This window comes from Schistocerca nitens, chromosome 1 (genome assembly GCF_023898315.1).
Source record: "Schistocerca nitens isolate TAMUIC-IGC-003100 chromosome 1, iqSchNite1.1, whole genome shotgun sequence".
Taxonomy (NCBI): domain Eukaryota; kingdom Metazoa; phylum Arthropoda; class Insecta; order Orthoptera; family Acrididae; genus Schistocerca; species Schistocerca nitens.
In genome coordinates, this window is record NC_064614.1 from 478,750,417 (window position 1) to 478,768,393 (window position 17,977).

The following is a 17,977-nucleotide window of genomic DNA, read 5'->3' on the forward strand; positions in this document are numbered from 1 at the left end:
TAGTTTATATGCTTATTTTGTAAGATAAGTTCAAGTTTTTTGCTGTAGCAGTGTCTCATACTAATGTTTCAGACCTGTAATCTCATTTAGTAACACACAGATGACCTCATTTGCACACTCTTTGTTCTTAAGTTTTATGCCTTAGGGGGAGAGTGGGTCACATTGAACCATAAAAACTATTTTTCAGTGTCATTCATCCAACTCATTACAGAGTTGTGATTTACAGATGATACAGTTTAATCATTCAAGTATCAAATGGTCTTATATGATTGCACTGTCATTAATTGATTTTAGCTGCACGCCTTTGAAGAAAATTTGGTCAATGGTTCATTGTGCCCCAAATGTCGGGTACTATGAACCACTTTAAACAGTTTCATTGAAAGAACGTATTCAGCATACAAAGTAAGTGTGAATGTGCTTTAAACATAAAGTTTACGTGATTTCCCTAAATCACTCCAGGCAAATGCCGGGATGGTTCCTCTGAAAGGGCACGGCCGACTTCCTTCCCCATCCTTCCCTAATCCGATGAGACCGATGACCAAGCTGTCTGGTCTTCCCCAAACCAACCAACCAACCATAAAGTTTACATATATTTCACATGTGAATCATATAATTAAATCTGTAGGCACGCAGTCATGTAACTTATTTTGGAATTACCGAACATCAATTGACTCGAAGCTGATTCCAAATTTGAAATATGATTTTTGTCTCTTTGTCACACCATCAGTAGCAGATCTTGGGAGCACGTAAAGTATGATGCTAACTGGAACAAAAGTTTTATCCTTTACCTGAGGAAAATAAAACTTCCCTCCCATTTTTTCACTTTTTCTCAAAAACGATACCTGATAGTCTCCTGCATCACCCTTCGGTTTCGAAATCTACCCCACACAGTAAACTGGTGTTTTGTTTTTCAGTTCAAATTTGGTCAAAATGAAATCATCTGTTTCTGGTAATTTGTTCAAGCCTTCAAAGTTGTGCTCAGATTCACCAGACAGATCCACATTGGCATCGCTCTCTTCATAATGCACCTAACTAATGTCATCATCTGATTCCTGCTCATAAAGCTTCCAGTTGACCTTTTTATTGGGATGTTTTGTGGCTTGCAAGAAATCTTTCTCTGGTGTATCAGTTGCAATTAAACTTCGTCCTCTCTTACGTTTATTGCTCTTCTTTCTGTTCTCTTCTTTTGGATATCCTCGAATTATTTCAGGAGAAACTACATTAGGAAAAGCTGTTTGGGTGTTAAGCACTGCAGATGGTCCTTCTTGCTGCAGATCTTGTGACTGGCTGACATCGACTGAGGCTTGTCCTGCAGATTGTGCATCCTTGATATGATGGAGAGAATTAACATCTGAAGTTGTTCTGTTTGCCTCCACGACCCTGTCTCTTACTTCACTGACCACAAAGTCTTCGTCAGTGAAGATGACTCCATCGAATGGAAATATTCCACATTTCTTGAAAGCCGAACATATTTTAGTGGGTGTCATTGACCTGTCATGAGCAATTTTGACACATGCAGCTACATCATAAATAGTGAGAGGAGTGCCTTTCCTGTGTAGGAGTTTTGAATTTAATGCAGAGTAATAAGTTCCCTTGAATGAAGAGAACACTCCTACATCTAGAGGCTGCAGTTTGCTTGAGGTATGTGGGGGTATAGTTAGCATAAATACCTCGTTGGCTTTTGATACATCTATTACCTCAATTGACAAATGGCTTTGATGATTGCCTAAAATTAGAAGTGCAGGATTGTCTTTGCTACTACTGGGTTTGTGGATGAAATGTTTCATGACGTCCACAAAAAGTTTGCTACTCATCTGGCCATTCTTTGTTGCTAACCCCTGCCTGTTGGTGCATTACTTATCATATGTTGTTTAAAATGTACTGGGGAAAGGAAAGTACCGCCTGCACTGATTATGCAACAGGTGGTCACTAAGACACCATGTTCTCCACTAGTACCTTGAGAAATCTGTTTACTTCCATTTTGTGTCACTACCTTTGGAAGCCTATCTGGTACAGTTGAGGTACTGATTTCATCCAGATTGAAAATCCTTGCACCATCAGCGAAAGTAGGGTATCTCCGGTGAAGGTCTTTCAAGTTTTTTAAGAAATTCGAAACAGTATACCGATTAAAGGACGTTGCTCTGGATAAGCTGCAGCCCTCTGGGATTCAGATACTTAAACTGGGATTTTGTTTCATGAGCCCATAGAACAAGTCTACACTAGCCATTCCCTCCAGCCAGTTCTCAGGACATTTCAAACCATTTTTCAAAGCCAGCTCACCTGCTAAGCGCCTGCATGTTTTACTGTCAACACCAAAGCATATCTTAGAAGAATGCAACAAATTCTCCACTAACTCTTTCTCCTGCTCCACAGAAAATACTTTAAGATTGTCATAATTTGGTGTCAATCTTTCTCTGGAACCACATTTTATGTTTTGAACGTATCGTCGAAGAGTAGGGTAGGGTATTGAATGAGATTTAGCTGCTTGGCCAACTGCCATGCCCCTTTAAGAACATCCTGTACAGCTTCTTGCATAACATCGTGGTCAGTTTTACCTCTGTCCGTCTTCCTGCGGTATGAATGAAGCATCTTCAAACCTGATAGTATAAAACAGGACTGCTGAACGTCTGTAATTTAAAAGCCTTAAATACCTACACAATGTTTTTACCCATGCTAGGGAAACAAAGTACAGAGTGCTTGTATTGGACAATTAAACGATTCCTGGGGCACAATAGACCACCATGGGGCACAATGAACCATGGCTCATTGTGCCCCGGGAGAGCTTGCTTCAATGTGCCCCAACAGTACATATTTCAAACTAAGCTCATGTGAGGTTATGTATGAACATTGTCAATAGTTGAAGATCTGTATCATTAAAATACAGTATTGATATTGTTACAATGACTTACTTTCTCTAAAATTGGTGGCAAAGGACTGGATAAAATTCAATCTATCTATGTCTCCAAAATTTACTTCACTGTCGCGAAACTAAGATATCACCACTACAACACTAATGGCGGGAACTATATCCTGCAGATAACAAATGGCAGTCAGTAGGGCAGTACTGACAACATATGCACAGAGGAAAAAATAATTTACCACCTTATACCGAAATCATGCTATATGATTCATTATGCCCCGTGGTTCATAGTGCCCCACTCTCCACTACGTATAATCGTCACATTTACTGCTCACCCCCCATATTTCGCTTGGCGTTTTCATTAGCACAGCTATAATGTTATTAAATTTTACGAACATGACATCTTTCGTCGTGCGCTTTTCGCAGGTGCAGATATAAGTCCTCAGTTTTCGCAAGTAGTTGCAGCACTCGAATCTGCATTTACATGCTTCTCAGTGTTTGTTATTTACGCCATTTTGTTATTCTGTTACGCGAAATACACTGTGTTTCGCGGTAAACGTAAAGCCTTTTCATTTCCAACACATTTCTCCGGAATTATTAACTGTATTTACAGACCTATTAAGCTCGTAACTTCATATTCGGCGCCATATCAAGGAAAGAAATGGCATATGAAAATTTATTGTAGAACTCTGCTGTGGACTCTTATAATCAAACTTGGTTTTATGAAGATAATAATTTCTGAGAGTCTCAAGCATGTTTTCAATTTCTGCGAGACATCGTTAAACACTATAAATACGGCACCTTGTAACCGAGTCCGGGACAATCGAACAACGTCGACTATGCCCAAAGTATCGATTTCAAAACTTGTTTATGTTTACATCTAGTGCTCATGACCAGCTGATTGGGGGCGGCAAGAGACATGTGACAGTACATTGATAAAGGTCTGTTTTAACTTTCTAGATGACTTTTGATTCCTAGTATAGAAAATACAATCGAGTAATATAGTCGCTAATCGAATTTCACTTTGTAAGTTCAGAAATTTGCTTTGTAATACATAAATGTATATTTAATGATAAGTATTTCTCATGTCTTTGAAAAAAAGTGGTGCTGTTGCAAGACTGCGTGTCGTATTCTCTCAACTTCTGCCATAGTAAGTTATGTTGTTTCACAGAAACCAAAACTCGGCTAATTCTTGTAATGGTTCACTCTCTTTAATTAGACTACATGCAAATACACTTGGTATTCATATTGCAATCACTTTTCAAGTCACTATTCATTCCGTTCAACTTATTTCCCATGTTCTTTGCAGTCTCTGACCAAATTACGTTGTCATTGGCAAACCTGTTTTTATATCTTGCCGAATTTTAATTTTTTCCATACCCGTACTTAGTTTTCTCTACTACTGCCTCCATGTACATATTGAATATCAGACAGGATAATTCGTTATTGGTATGTTTAACAGAAGTAGGTTACAGTATGGAATGGTCTATGAATTAATGAAACCTGAGTTTGTGCACCTTATCTGATGATTTCGTTGCCAATGGGTTGTTCAATGCTAATCTTTCTTCTTCCTGTCTTCATTTTGAAAGCTTTGGTTAGCATGTGAGGCTTCAATACATGGCTCAGTGTGGAGACAGCTGTCCATGAAAGGCAAAGGTCCAGATTTTACAAGGCTCCCCTTTAGTGCGAGGTTACAAGTTCAGTCTTTAGTAAGGCTCAGTTGTAAGTGTTGTATTAGCAATTATGAGAGGAACAGTATTAGCTGCTAATGATTTACCATAATGTGTATCAGGAGGGCAACAGAAAATGAGTGTCTGGTAGGTGCAGCTATCAACCATATTATTGAATGTATGTATTACTCTTCACAAAATGGAGATTTCTGACATTCAAGAAATGTTAAAAACAAACCCCTAACTTGCACCATGACACTGGATGGAAAATGGAACACCACAGTGATCACAAAGGTTTGCGCCATCAAGATCGAAGGCAACCTCCTTGGGATTTACAAACCTGCAGGATGCTGAGCTATGTATACTCTTAAAGAATGCATGTAGAATCATATTGGTGTAACAGGGTGATGAGAATTGATCGGATTTATGGCATATAACCACATGTAAAACAGTCTCTTGTGGAGCTTATCGTGAAACTGGCTATCCTGTAAGATGGAACTGAAGATAATGTTTTATAGTCATGGGCAAAAAATAAACATCCAGAAGCTGAATTTGCCTAGTGATTCCAGGTGGTGTGAACTGCAGTGTCACACACTTTTCAGGAGGGATAGCTTGCTCTAAAGGAGTATTATTTTTATCCATAGACCAGGCATCAAGCAAAAGCAAGTTATTTTGACCAGCAGTTGGTCAAAAGCAGGGCTCTTACCATAGTTGTAGTTCTCTTACACACATTTTCCCTCTCTTACTTGCTTTGATGTAGGCCTAAATGTTGGCTACTGCCCTTGCAAGGTCACAGACATGAGAAAAAAATAATATGTGACAGAGCACCTCAAACCTCTCGCAGCACAATAAATAACTTTCCAGCCAATTTACCAATGTACACATTTACAGTCGGCATACTTGTATATAAATGCATGAAGGCATTGATGTTAGCTGATATTAATGCACCTCTCTTGGTTCCTCTTATTTCCAGGATTCCTTTCATATGCATTTCCTCTTCACACCCCAGTTGGTTGGAGTTGAGAACAAATTCCCTCCTAGCAATGGGATAAGTTTGTTTATCTCATCAACAAATTTTTGAGCCAATTCAGCAGTTTGCTGTGCATCATTGGTTGACACTTTGCATGAAATTTCATTGTCTTACGTCTTCCAATTCCTTAGCATTGTTTGAAGCTACACAACCATCCAATGCTTCCCTTGAAGTCACTGCAATCTATGATAAATGCAATTTGAAATGTATATAACACAGTGGATCACTATCATACACATCCTGTGAATTGTATAGAGCACCCTTGAAATGCACAAACACCAGTTTTTGTAACAAGTATGCCCTGTTCTCCCTTGAATATCCATAGTTTTTCTTATGCACTACTTGGTCATATTGCTGTGGACTTATTTGAAATCCGTTCATAATTCTTTTTTTTTATGTGGTGCATGATCTTTGACATACAGAATTATGTTTAGTACCTGCTCCTTGGACAATGATTGTCCTTTACTATGTTTCACTGCTGACAGGATTTGTGGCTCCTTGTCCGACAAGGATGATGAATTACATGGCTCAACAGCTGTTTCAATATCACTTTCACTTATTAAGCATGTATCGTCATCACTGCACGCCTCATGTCCATTGTCCACACCGTCAAGCATGTATATGACCACACATTCCACTGCCTCATCTTGCAGAAACACTAATATTTCATCTGCCACTTCTTTCTCACTCTGTGAAATTCCTTGAATTCCTCACCAACTGTTGTACATATAATGCAATGTTTGCGTTGTTTGTAGTTGCAATTGCTTTGCTTTGTATCAACATCACTAGCACTGTTGTCAGATAATCGTTGACTAAGCAGCTCAACTACGTTCTGTAGCATCATGCTGTGATCACCATTGGATACCTCCAGTCATGCCCCCTGTTGCTATTAGCAGCCAATATTGTGGTTGCATGGTAGAAAATACGTGGGGCATTGTCCGCCTCTGTAGCGCAGTGGTAGTATCACTGCCTACCATGCAAGGGGGCCCGGGTTTGATTCCCGACAGGGGACTGGGTGTTGTGTGTCCTTCATCATTATTTTCATCATCATTGACACGCAAGTCGCCAAAGTGGTGTCACCTAAAAAGACTTGCAATACGGTGGTCGAACCCCAAAGGGGATATCCCAGCCGATAAATGCCATACAATCATTTCATTTTTTGTGGGGCATCAAATGACGTAAACATCATTTGCAACCTCATAGCCTACTCAAGGAGCTCCTTGTTACTCAGATACGTAAAGAAAATATGGTAAACACATTTTCTTGATAGAACTCTTTCCAAGTTGGAACAATTTGTCAGTTTTGTTGCTACACTAGCTCTCACTTTCTATTTATCAGAGTGGTGAAGCTTATGTTTTATACTGATATATGGTCTTGCTTGTGTGGTTCATTCACCTCCACCAGTGTACTTTTTGTCACACACTCATTTTGTACTGTTCTTCCATTATCTTACACAAACAATACAAAGTCACAAATATTTACAGTGAAATGTGAAACATAAATCTAATTAGCAGTTGTCACTGCCCGTGGATAATAATCTTTTTTTCTCATCCTGTCGAGCAAGTCTCCTCTGAACTGGGGTTCTGGGTAACTTTTGTGAACTCTATCCATTTTCTTAAACCATTCCAGTCCTTTTCTTTCACCCTTCTTCCTTTCCCATCAACCCTTCGGCCAGAAGAAGCAGCCTCTGGCTCCAAAAGTTTGCACCTTTTTTATATGTGTCTCCTCCTGCCGCCACTTGGTGAGTAGATCTTTTTTATCTTTCCAGTTGCATTATATTGTCAAAAATCGTTTATTTTCATTGTTGTGAGACATAGTATGTAATACTGATTTGAAAGAATGGGAAAAAACTGTACTGATACAGACATTAATAAATGTGTATGCAAATATGTTAATATTATCATCACTCTAATATATAAGCAGTGAGTTTGGAAAACTGTGACTTCACATCAGATTTTCGCTTCACTATTTATAAAAACTATGTGCAACAAGAAAATTCAGTTAACTTAGCTTACATCTTCCATATTCTGATCTCTTAAAACCCGCATGGACAGTAAACATATTTATGTGTACTTATGAACATATGTTCAGTGTATGTAATCTTCAAAAACTAAAAAGTTGTTTAGGTATGAGAAAAATTTTAAATGGTAGAAAATATCAGAAACTGATGATTTACAGAGGCATGGGGTTGAATCTCTCCTCTCTACCTCAGTACAACTGTCACTACAGCCGATGTGTACAGTCACTACAATGTTTGAAAATCAAATCAACAAATAGGGAAAAACAGCTTTGCTTCAGAAAAGATTGATTGTTGCTTAACAATATTGTAATATCACCAATTGAATAGATAAAGTTTCTAAATGAGACAAACAGTTATTGTAACAAAATGATCTGGAATTTTAAACAAAGAAAGTTCAGGTTGGAATATCAACAATTATGAAAAGGATAGATTGCTATCCACATTAAAGATGATAATTTGAGTTACAGACAGGCACAACAAAAAGACTGTTACAAACTGATCTTTCAGCCAAAAAACTTTCTTCAGAAGAGAAGGGAAAACATACACACGCATTCACACGAGCAGGCACATCTCATGCACTTATGACCACTATCACCAGCTGATCTGACCAGACTGCAGCTATTATGTTGAATGAAAGCAGTTTCATTAAACACAGTTGTAGTCTGGCCGGAGTGGCAGGTGACAGTGTTCATATGTGTGTGAGGTGATAGCGTTCATGTGTATGTATGAGGTGTGTCTGGTCATCTGAATGTGTGTGTGTGTGTGTGGGGGGGGGGGGGTGTATCTTTTTCCTTTCTTTTCCGAAGAAAGTGTTGACTGAAAGCTGTGTGTGTGTGTGAAGTCTTTTTGCTGTGCCTGTCTGCAACTCAATTATTTGGATGAATTAATCATAGTAATCATATATTTACACACCTTGTACCACAAGGAATGCCACCTAATGTGCCACCTTTATGGTGAGTTGCACAGAATCCTTCTCATAATCATTAATTTGAAATTTTTTAGTACTGTTGCAGAAAATGCTGCCTTAATTCTTGCTTTTATTATCCTGTAGATAAGAGTTGAAGCACTACATTGCTAGAAGGAGAGGAGCAGCAAAGCATTTAATATGTAAAATTAAAGACAGATAGAATAATAGATCAGTACTTACCTTCACAAGGCAACATTTTGAGTATTGCAAATAGACAAATAAAAGAAGAGGAGTAAAAGAGAAGGGGTAGAAAAAAACTCTCCCTAGAGAGGAGAGGATGGATGGATAAGGAAAGGCTGGAAGGGAGGAGCAGGTCGCACAGGCCTCAGGATGAGATGGACCTACTGACAAGGAGAATAGGCCTATGTAATAAGCTGACTGGAAATAATATTACTCGCCCCATAGAAGAGTGCACATGCTACTTTGGAGCATTGCAGATTGATACAGAGCTGGTACCAGGCAGACATTTGCACCTCCACTACTGACACAAGTCACGGCAGGAAGTTGATGGTGGAGATGGTTCTTTGATGATGGCTAGGGGTGTCTTTGTGTACAATGGTTGGGCTCTCTCATTCAGCTTACCATGAAAATGAACCACGATGTTTATATAACATCAAGGGTGACCAATTATTGCCCTTTCTTCTGCATCTTTGTCAGAGGTATCTATGGACACACCTGCCTTCATAGATGTTAACAGTCATGTTCAAACAGCTGTACGCACATTTATTTGTGGTTTGACAAACACTGGGGCATTCTTATCATGTCTAGACTGGCTTGCTAGATAATGTATCTTAATTCCCATAGACTTTGTTTGGGACTATTTGGAACTATAGGTGAAACATACCAGTCAACGTCCTCACAACCCAGCAGCTCTACAGGATTTAATCATTAGTAAGTGGCTTCGGTTGGATGTGGCATACCAAAGAAACTTGTGGACTCCCTTCCTTGCTGAACTGAGACTATTGCCAAGTCTAGAAGTAATGTTATCAAGTAGGGTGATGTCTCCTGGGGGAGGGAGGTGGGGGAACTAACTTCTCTACCAGTGTGCTTGTATTTAAAATAACTGAGCAAGCAGCTAATTTTTTTTAAAGAACAGTGGTTTTCTTTCTAAATTACATCACTACATTTACCTGATGTAACACAAATAGTTTGTTGCAGTATAGAGAGAGTTTGTTTTTAATCTAGTATACAGCTTAGGTTTCTAAAATTTCTCTCTCTTTTGTTAATGCAACATTTGAAAGAATAAAAGAAAATTTGATTCTGCACTAAATTTTGCCCTGTTGGTAGTAATATATACCATACTTACTTTCTTCTGGTGGTGTGAAGAGGGTCTTACTTGTCAGTGATCAGAGGAACTGCAGTTTAACATTGTATGTGAGACGTTATCTCCCTCAACACTTTTCAGACAATTTAATATCGAATTTTAGCAACTGTGTCTCTTGGAATATTTCAAGTACATAAAGTATTGCCAGGAGTAAAAGTACCTTAAAAATTTTAATATATTTACATTAAGACTTGAATATTAAATTCTGTTCTTAAGAAAACATTAATATCAATTAAACTGCTTCACTTGTACTGCTACTCTTACTTCTTATCATTTCATGTTTCTTTTCCCTACTAACTGTTCGTCAGTTTATACTGACAAAGGAGCAACTGCAGTGCTGTGAATGCTGGAGGTAAAATATTGTCTTTTTCCCATCTTTATGACTGTTAACTCTGCCTTAGATATTCCTGTTTAACCAATTGAAGAATGTATCCTCACCTTCTGTCTTAAGTAGTGATAAAGACAATGTAGGTTTCAGTTATTACTAAATGACATGCTACATGATTAGGGTATCAGGAGATGTAAATGTTCAGTCTTTTTGGATGTATCAGAGATCTAGAAACAAGATACAATCAAAATAGACAATAGGAGCAGTGTTTACAACACCCTAATCACTTGCAGGAATGGTTCCTTTAGAATGGCATGCCTGTTTTCCTGACCCATCCCAGTTCAACCTGAGCTTACATTTTATTTCTGGTAAGTGGGAAATCAATGACTTGTTAAATTGCAACCTGTGTTACTTATTTAAAAGTTTGAAAATATTTATTATTCTGTATTGGAAAGTCTTTAAACTGGAGTAAAAACTAGATGCTTCTCTTGTATTATTGTATTTTCAGAAACAGAAACATGAAGATAATAGTCAATACTGAATATTGCCATGTGCTTTCTATATGGGCCTAAAGTGAAATTTGTGATTTTATTTTACATAAGTTTTTACTTTGCATTGGCTGAACTCAGTCTTTTTCTCTTCCCAGGAGATAGTGAAGAATGGAATTTGAAAGCCCAGATGTTGAAAAAGATTTTCCAGGACTTTACGCATCTGAATCAGGAAAGAAGAGTAATGAAAGTGACTGTAAGTATGTCTGTAGCAGGCAATGAGAATTAATGCATATGCTAGTAAAAGTACACTTACAGTATACCAGGGCATTACTGTTGTGTGCTGCAGCTGTTATGATGAATGGTGGGAAGTGAAGAAGATGAAACATGAGTTGGTTGACAGTAGCCAACACTCGCTCGTAATTTCCTATGGTCTGTAAATAAAGATAACTGGAATTTTGTTTGATTAGGTTACAATATAACCACATGGAGGAACATTTGGTGAAATTGAAAATAAGAGAGACAAGTAGGTTATCCTAATGACGAATGTATATGTCAGGATATGCTACGCTTCAATCTGTGACATTGCTACAACTCAGTCTGTCAGCTCATCTAGTTTCCTTCCATTCAATTTGTTGGCTTCACCAACTCGCAAGCAAATTGTCACACTCTAACCTGATCTAGGCATTGGGTTATGCTACAGGTGGGTCTGACAACATATCTAGTTTTCTTCCCACTCTCCATATCAAACGCAGATCAGTTCACATATTCTGCGAAAACAAATCATTAGATTCAGATTTTCTCATTGGCTACCATATGCTATCACCTGAATGGCTATGACCAAGAGAAATAAATTGCCAGCAGTAGCATACAGTGAAAGAGCTTGGTACACCATAAGTTCACTTAAGCCCAAATGCTCCATAAATGAAGTTAAATAAGATGCATTTTCTCTGTGGTGGGGGCCTGGAATTTTATGTAGAAGAGGAAAATAGTAGGCTAATAGGAGAACATGGGCTGGGGTAAATGAATGAAATGGGAAGTCATCTAGTAGGATTTTGCACAAAGCACAGTTTATCTCTGCTAACACTTGGCTAAAGAATCATAAAATGGCATTTTTTTTATTTGACTAGGACCTGCAGACACCAAAATGTTAGTTATGTAATTTTGCCACAACTTGTTACATGGGCCAGTACTAGACTGAAAACTGCAAAACATTTTCAAGGGTAGATGTGGACTCTGCTCATAATTTATTGGCTATGGACTTCAGATGGGTTAGAAATTAAAGAGGCGGGGCCATAGATAAATTGAAAGAACCAGTGGTTGTTTGGAACTTCAAAGAGGGCATTGGGGAATAGTTGTCTGAAACGGGGAAAGTTGTGCAATAGAACATGAACAAGCGACTTTGAGAGATGAAGTAGTGAAGGCAGCAGAGAATCAATAGTTAAAAGACAAGGCCTAGTAGAAGCCCTTGGATAACTCCAAAGGTATTGAATGTAAATGAAGAAAGGAAAAAATATAAAAGTGTAGCAAGTGATACAGGCAAGAGGGAATGTTGATGTCAACTGAGATGAACAGAAAGTGCAAAATGGCAAACTAGAAGTGGCTAGAGCAAAAAGGCAAAGCTTTAGAAGTGTGAATGATTATGAGAAAGATAGTTACCACCTATAGGAAAATTAAAGAAGCTTATGGAGAAACAAGAAACAGTTGTCTGAATATAAATAGCTCTGGTGGCAAGCGAATACTAAGAAAAGAGGAAAGATGATATATACAGAAGAGAAATGAACTTGAAGTCAATGTTATAGAAAGGTTAAAAGAGGTAAATGAAGATGAGATGAGGAATATGATATTGTGAGAAGAATTTGACTGAAAATTGAATGACGTAAATTGAAACCAAGTACCTAGTGTAGACAATATTCTAACAGAATTATTGAGTTCCATACGATAGTCAGCCATGACAAATGTATCCTACCTCTTATGATATCATTGCAAAGGATACTCTTGAATTATTGCAGGGAGAGGGCATTAGGGTCTAAAGCCAGGGGTGGGGTAGGGATCACCCTCGGCTGCTACATAGGCTCAGGTTACTTTTTGAAGTGAACGGGTAAAGGAAGTATTGCACCCCAGATTATATTTTTATGTGGAGTTAATTGATACCCTGAGGGCAGTGGAGCAGATGAAACTGCATCATGGCAGGAAATTTCTCATATGCTCTGGTTCCCCAAGTGCCCTTTCTGCTGTTGCCCTCACTGGACAGGGTGCTGCAGTGTGTCCAGGACCCTCACATTTTCTTGCAAAGATAGGAAAAGGAAATAATTTTCTGCTGGGTTTCAGGTCACATAGGGATCTGGGGAAATGAATTGCCCATATGCCTACCAAGGAGGCTTGCTCCATTTTACCTCTTACTTGCTGTTCAGTCCCTCTGCAGGCTATTACCACAGACATGACCCAAAATACTTCATTTGGTGGGAAGCTCAGTGTCTGGTACTGGGAGCTGTAAGCTGTGATCAGTAAAACAGTCAGTGCGACTGTGCCCTACCTCCTTCTGACCATGCTGAGCTGAAGAAGTAGTACTTAAGGCTCAGAGTGGGGCATTACACACTGGCACATGGCTTTCTCTTGTATCGTGAAGGGTCACCAGTGTGTCAAAGATGTGGAGTGCTGTTGTCAATAAATCATCTTATGTTTGTACTTACTTCGAACAAGTTGGCTTAACAACATAAAAAGTAATTTAGTCACTCTACGCTTTCCACTGTACATACTACGCACGCACTTCCAGATGACTAAGACCATGCCCATGCTGCCTCAGATCTGTTATACACACATCAAAAAAAGTTTTGCATCACCCTGGTTCCCAGAACTTCTGAAGATAGATGTTGACTGTGGATATTCTATCACAGACACAATTCATTTGACTGTTCAGAGATGTCACTAAATCAGCCCAAAAGTGTAAACAACCATGCACGAGCAGCGCTTATTAGATGGAAGGGGTCTGACAGCCGATGAGTTCTAGCCATTCCACCAGGAAGAAGGTACACGTCTCGTGTTGTCATGTAGTTCAACCATGCCTAGATGGTCAATACTGCAGTTCGATTGTGTCTGCCTTGTTACTTTGTGCCAGGAAGGGCTCTCAACAAGGGAAGTGTTCAGGTGTCTTGGAGTGAACCAAAGTGATGTTGTTCAGACATGGCCACAGAGAGACAGGAACTGTCGACATCATGCCTCGCTCAGGCCGCCCAAGGGCTACTACTGCAGTGGATGACCGCTACCTGCGGATTATGGCTCAGAGGAACCCTGACAGGAATGCCACCATGTTGAATAATACTTTTTGTGCAGCCACAGGACGTTGTGTTACGACTGAAACTGTGCAAAGTAGGCGCATGATGCGCAACTTCACTCCCAACATCCATGGCGAGGTCTATCTTTGCAACCACGACACCATGCAGTGCAGTACAGATGGGCCCAACAACATGCCGAATGGACTGCTCAGGATTGGCATCGCATTCTCTTCACCGATGAGTGTTGTATATGCCTTCAACCAGACAGTCATAGGAGACATGTTTGGAGGCAACCTGGTCAGGCTGAACACCTTAGACATGTTGTACAGTGAGTGCAGTTAGGTGGAGGTTCCCTGCTCTTTTGAGGTGGCATTTTATGAGGCTGACGATACGGCTGTACGATACGTGAATGTCATCCTCCGACTGATAGTGCAACCATATTTGCAGTATATTGGCGTGGCATTCGTCTTCATGAATGACAATTCGTGCCCCCATCTACATCTACAGCCATACTCCGCAAGCCACCTGACGGTGTGTGGCGGAGGGTACCATGAGTACCTCTATCGGTTCTCCCTTCTATTCCAGTCTCGTATTCTTCGTGGAAAGAAGGATTGTCGGTATGCTTCTGTGTGGGCTCTAATCTCTCTGATTTTATCCTCATAGTCCCTTCGCGAGATATACGTAGGAGGGAGCAATATACTGCTTGACTCTTCGGTGAAGGTATGTTCTCGAAACTTCAACAAAAGCCCGTACCGAGCTACTGAGCGTCTCTCCTGCAGAGTCTTCCACTGGAGTTTATCTATCATCTCCGTAACGCTTTCGCGATTACTAAATGATCCTGTAACGAAGCGCGCTGCTCTCTGTTGGATCTTCTCTATCTCTTCTATCAATCCTATCTGGTACGGATCCCACACTGCTGAGCAGTATTCAAGCAGCGGGCAAACAAGCGTACTGTAAACTACTTCCTTTGTTTTCGGATTGCATTTCCTTAGGATTCTTCCAATGAATCTGTCTGGCATCTGCCTTACCGTCGATCAACTTTATATGATCATTCCATTTTAAATCACTCCTAATGCGTACTCCCAGATAATTTATGGAATTAACTGCTTCCAGTTGCTGACCTGCTATTTTGTAGCTAAATGATAAGGGGTCTATCTTTCTATGTATTCACAGCACATTACACTTGTCTGCATTGAGATTCAATTGCCATTCCCTGCACCATGTGTCAATTCGCTGCAGATCCTCCTGCATTTCAGTAAATTTTTCCATTGTTACAACTTCTTGATATACCACAGCATCATCCGTAAAAAGCCTCAGTGAACTTCCGATGTCATCCACAAGGTCATTTATGTATATTGTGAATAGCAACGGTCCTACGACACTCCCCTGAGGCACACCTGAAATCACTCTTACTTCGGAAGATATCTCTCCATTTAGAATGACATGCTGTGTTCTGTTATCTAGGAACTCTTCAATCCAATCACACAATTGGTCTGATAGTCCATATGCTCTTACTTTGTTCATTAAACGACTGTGGGGAACTGTATCGAATGCCTTGCGGAAGTCAAGAAACACGGCATCTACTTGTGAACCCGTGTCTATGGCCCTCTGAGTCTCGTGGACGAATAGCGCGAGCTGGGTTTCACACGACCGTCTTTTTCGAAACCCATGCTGATTCCTACAGAGTAGATTTCTAGTCTCCAGAAAAGTCATTATACTCGAACATAATACGTGTTCCAAAATTCTACAACTGATTGACATTAGAGATATAGGTCTATAGTTCTGTACATCTGTTCGACGTCCCTTCTTGAAAACAGGGATGACCTGCGCCCTTTTCCAATCCTTTGGAACGCTACGCTCTTCTAGAGACCTACGATACACCGCTGCAAGAAGGGGGGCAAGTTCCTTCGCGTACTCTGTGTAAAATCGAACTGGTATCCCATTCGGTCCAGCGGCCTTTCCTCTGTTGAGCGATTTTAAATGTTTCTCTATCCCTCTGTCGATATTTACCATTTTGTCATCTGTGCGACAATCTAGAGAAGGAACTACAGTGCAGTCTTCCTCTGTGAAACAGCTTTGGAAGAAGACATTTAGTATTTCGGCCTTAAGTCTGTCATCCTCTGTTTCAGTACCATTTTAGTCACAGAGTGTTTGGACATTTTGTTTTGATCCACCTACCGCTTTGACATAAGACCAAAATTTCTTAGGATTTTTTGCCAAGTCAGTACGTAGAACTTTACTTTCGAATTCACTGAACACTTCTCGCATAGCCCTCCTCACACTACATTTCGTTTCGCGTAATTTTTGTTTGTCTGCAAGGCTTTGGCTATGTGTATGTTTGCTGTGAAGTTCCCTTTGCTTCTGCAGCAGTTTTCTAACTTGGTTCTTGTACCACGGTGGCTCTTTTCCATTTCTTACGATCTTGCTAGGCACATACTCATCTAACGCATATTGTACAATGGTTTTGAACTTTGTCCACTGATCCTCAACACTATCTGTAATCGAGACAAAACTTTCATATTGAGCCATCAAGTACTCTGAAATCTGCTTTTTGTCACTTCTGCTAAACAGATAAATCTTCCTACCTTTTTTAATATTTCTATTTACTGCTGAAATCATCGATGCAGTAACCGCTTAATGATCGCTGATTCCCTGTTCTGCGTTAACTGTTTCAAATAGTTTCACTGGATTCTTTGTCCCTGCCACCCGTTATGAACTTTTGAGTGTCCCAGTCTATATCCGGCAAATTAAAATCTCCACCCAGAACTATAACATGGTGGGGAAATCTGCTCGAAATATTTTCCAAATTATCCTTCAGGTGCTCAGCCACAACAGCTGCTGAGCCAGGGGGCCTATAGAGACATCCAATTACCATGTCTGAGCCTGCTTTAACTGTGACCTTCACCCAAATTATTTCACATTTTGTATCTCCATCAATTTCCTTCGATACTATTGCACTTCTTATCGCTATAAACACGCCTCCCTCTTCACTGTCCAGCCTGTCTCTGCGGTATACATTCCAATCTGAGTTTAGGATTTCATTACTGTTTACGTCTGGTTTCAGCCAACTTTCTTTCCCTAGTACTATATGGGTATTGGACCGTTTATTAATGAGACCAGTTCTGGGACCTTTCTATAGACGCTCCTGCAGTTTACTAGCACATTAATATTGTTATTCCCTGTTGCATTTTGCCTACTAGTACCTTGCCGCATCTCAGGAGCGTCTTGTCGGGCCTAGGGAGGGAATTCTCTAGCCTAAAAAACCCACATGTGCACTCCACACGTACTCTGCTACCTTTGTAGCCACTTCCTGCGTGTAGTGCACGCCTGACCTATTCAGGGGGACCCTGTGCGTCTGAGAAGGACTTTGAGGTTTTATTCTATTGAAGGCTCTAAATCATAACCCTAACATGCTGCTGCACATGCGGCTGCTCCAAAAAAATTAACGGCAATGGCCGCAAACAGTCCCTTATCAGCACCTATTGCACAACCGGAAGTGCATTATTCTGCAACACGATCTAAGTAGAACTAGAGATCGTGTGTTGCAGGATAATGACATCGCTCAACTAGAGTGGCAAGCATGTTTTCCAGACATGAACCCTATAGAGAATGCCTGGGATAGATTCAAAAGGACTTTTTATGGATAATGTGACCCACCAACCACTCTGAAGGATCTTTGCCAAATCGCCATTGAGGAGGAGGACAATCTGGACAAATAGTGCCTTGATGGGCTTGTGGATAGTATGCCCCAACGAATACAGGCATGCATCAGTGCAAGAAGTCTGCAGCTTGTGGTCTTGCGGTAAGTTCTCGTTCCCCAGCATGGGTCCCAGGTTCAATTCCTGGCAGGGACGGGAATTTTCACCTGCGCTGAGATGACTGGGTGTCATCTTCATTATCATTATTCATCCACATAACGGTTGGAGGAAGGCAACGGCAAACCACCTCGATGTGGACCGTGCCTTGTACGGCGGTGTGGGTCTCCCGTGTCGTTCCCCTACGCTCTGTGAAGAAG

The 17,977-nt window shown here is 40.2% G+C and overlaps 1 protein-coding gene across 2 annotated transcripts in view; it reads left to right on the top strand.

The window, feature by feature from the left end:
• The first annotated feature begins 3,668 nt into the window (after positions 1-3,668).
• LOC126252105 (ralA-binding protein 1) overlaps positions 3,669-17,977 on the top strand; it is a 127,494-nt gene continuing 113,185 nt past the window's right edge. Inside the window, exons 1-3 of one of the 2 annotated variants that reach the window (XM_049952978.1) lie at positions 3,669-3,801; positions 10,493-10,567; positions 10,846-10,943. In XM_049952978.1, coding sequence (XP_049808935.1) covers positions 10,859-10,943 — 85 coding nt within the window. In that variant the 5' untranslated portion in view covers positions 3,669-3,801; positions 10,493-10,567; positions 10,846-10,858. The remainder of the gene's footprint in view (positions 3,802-10,492; positions 10,568-10,845; positions 10,944-17,977) is intronic. The other variant, XM_049952971.1, reaches the window with a different exon arrangement.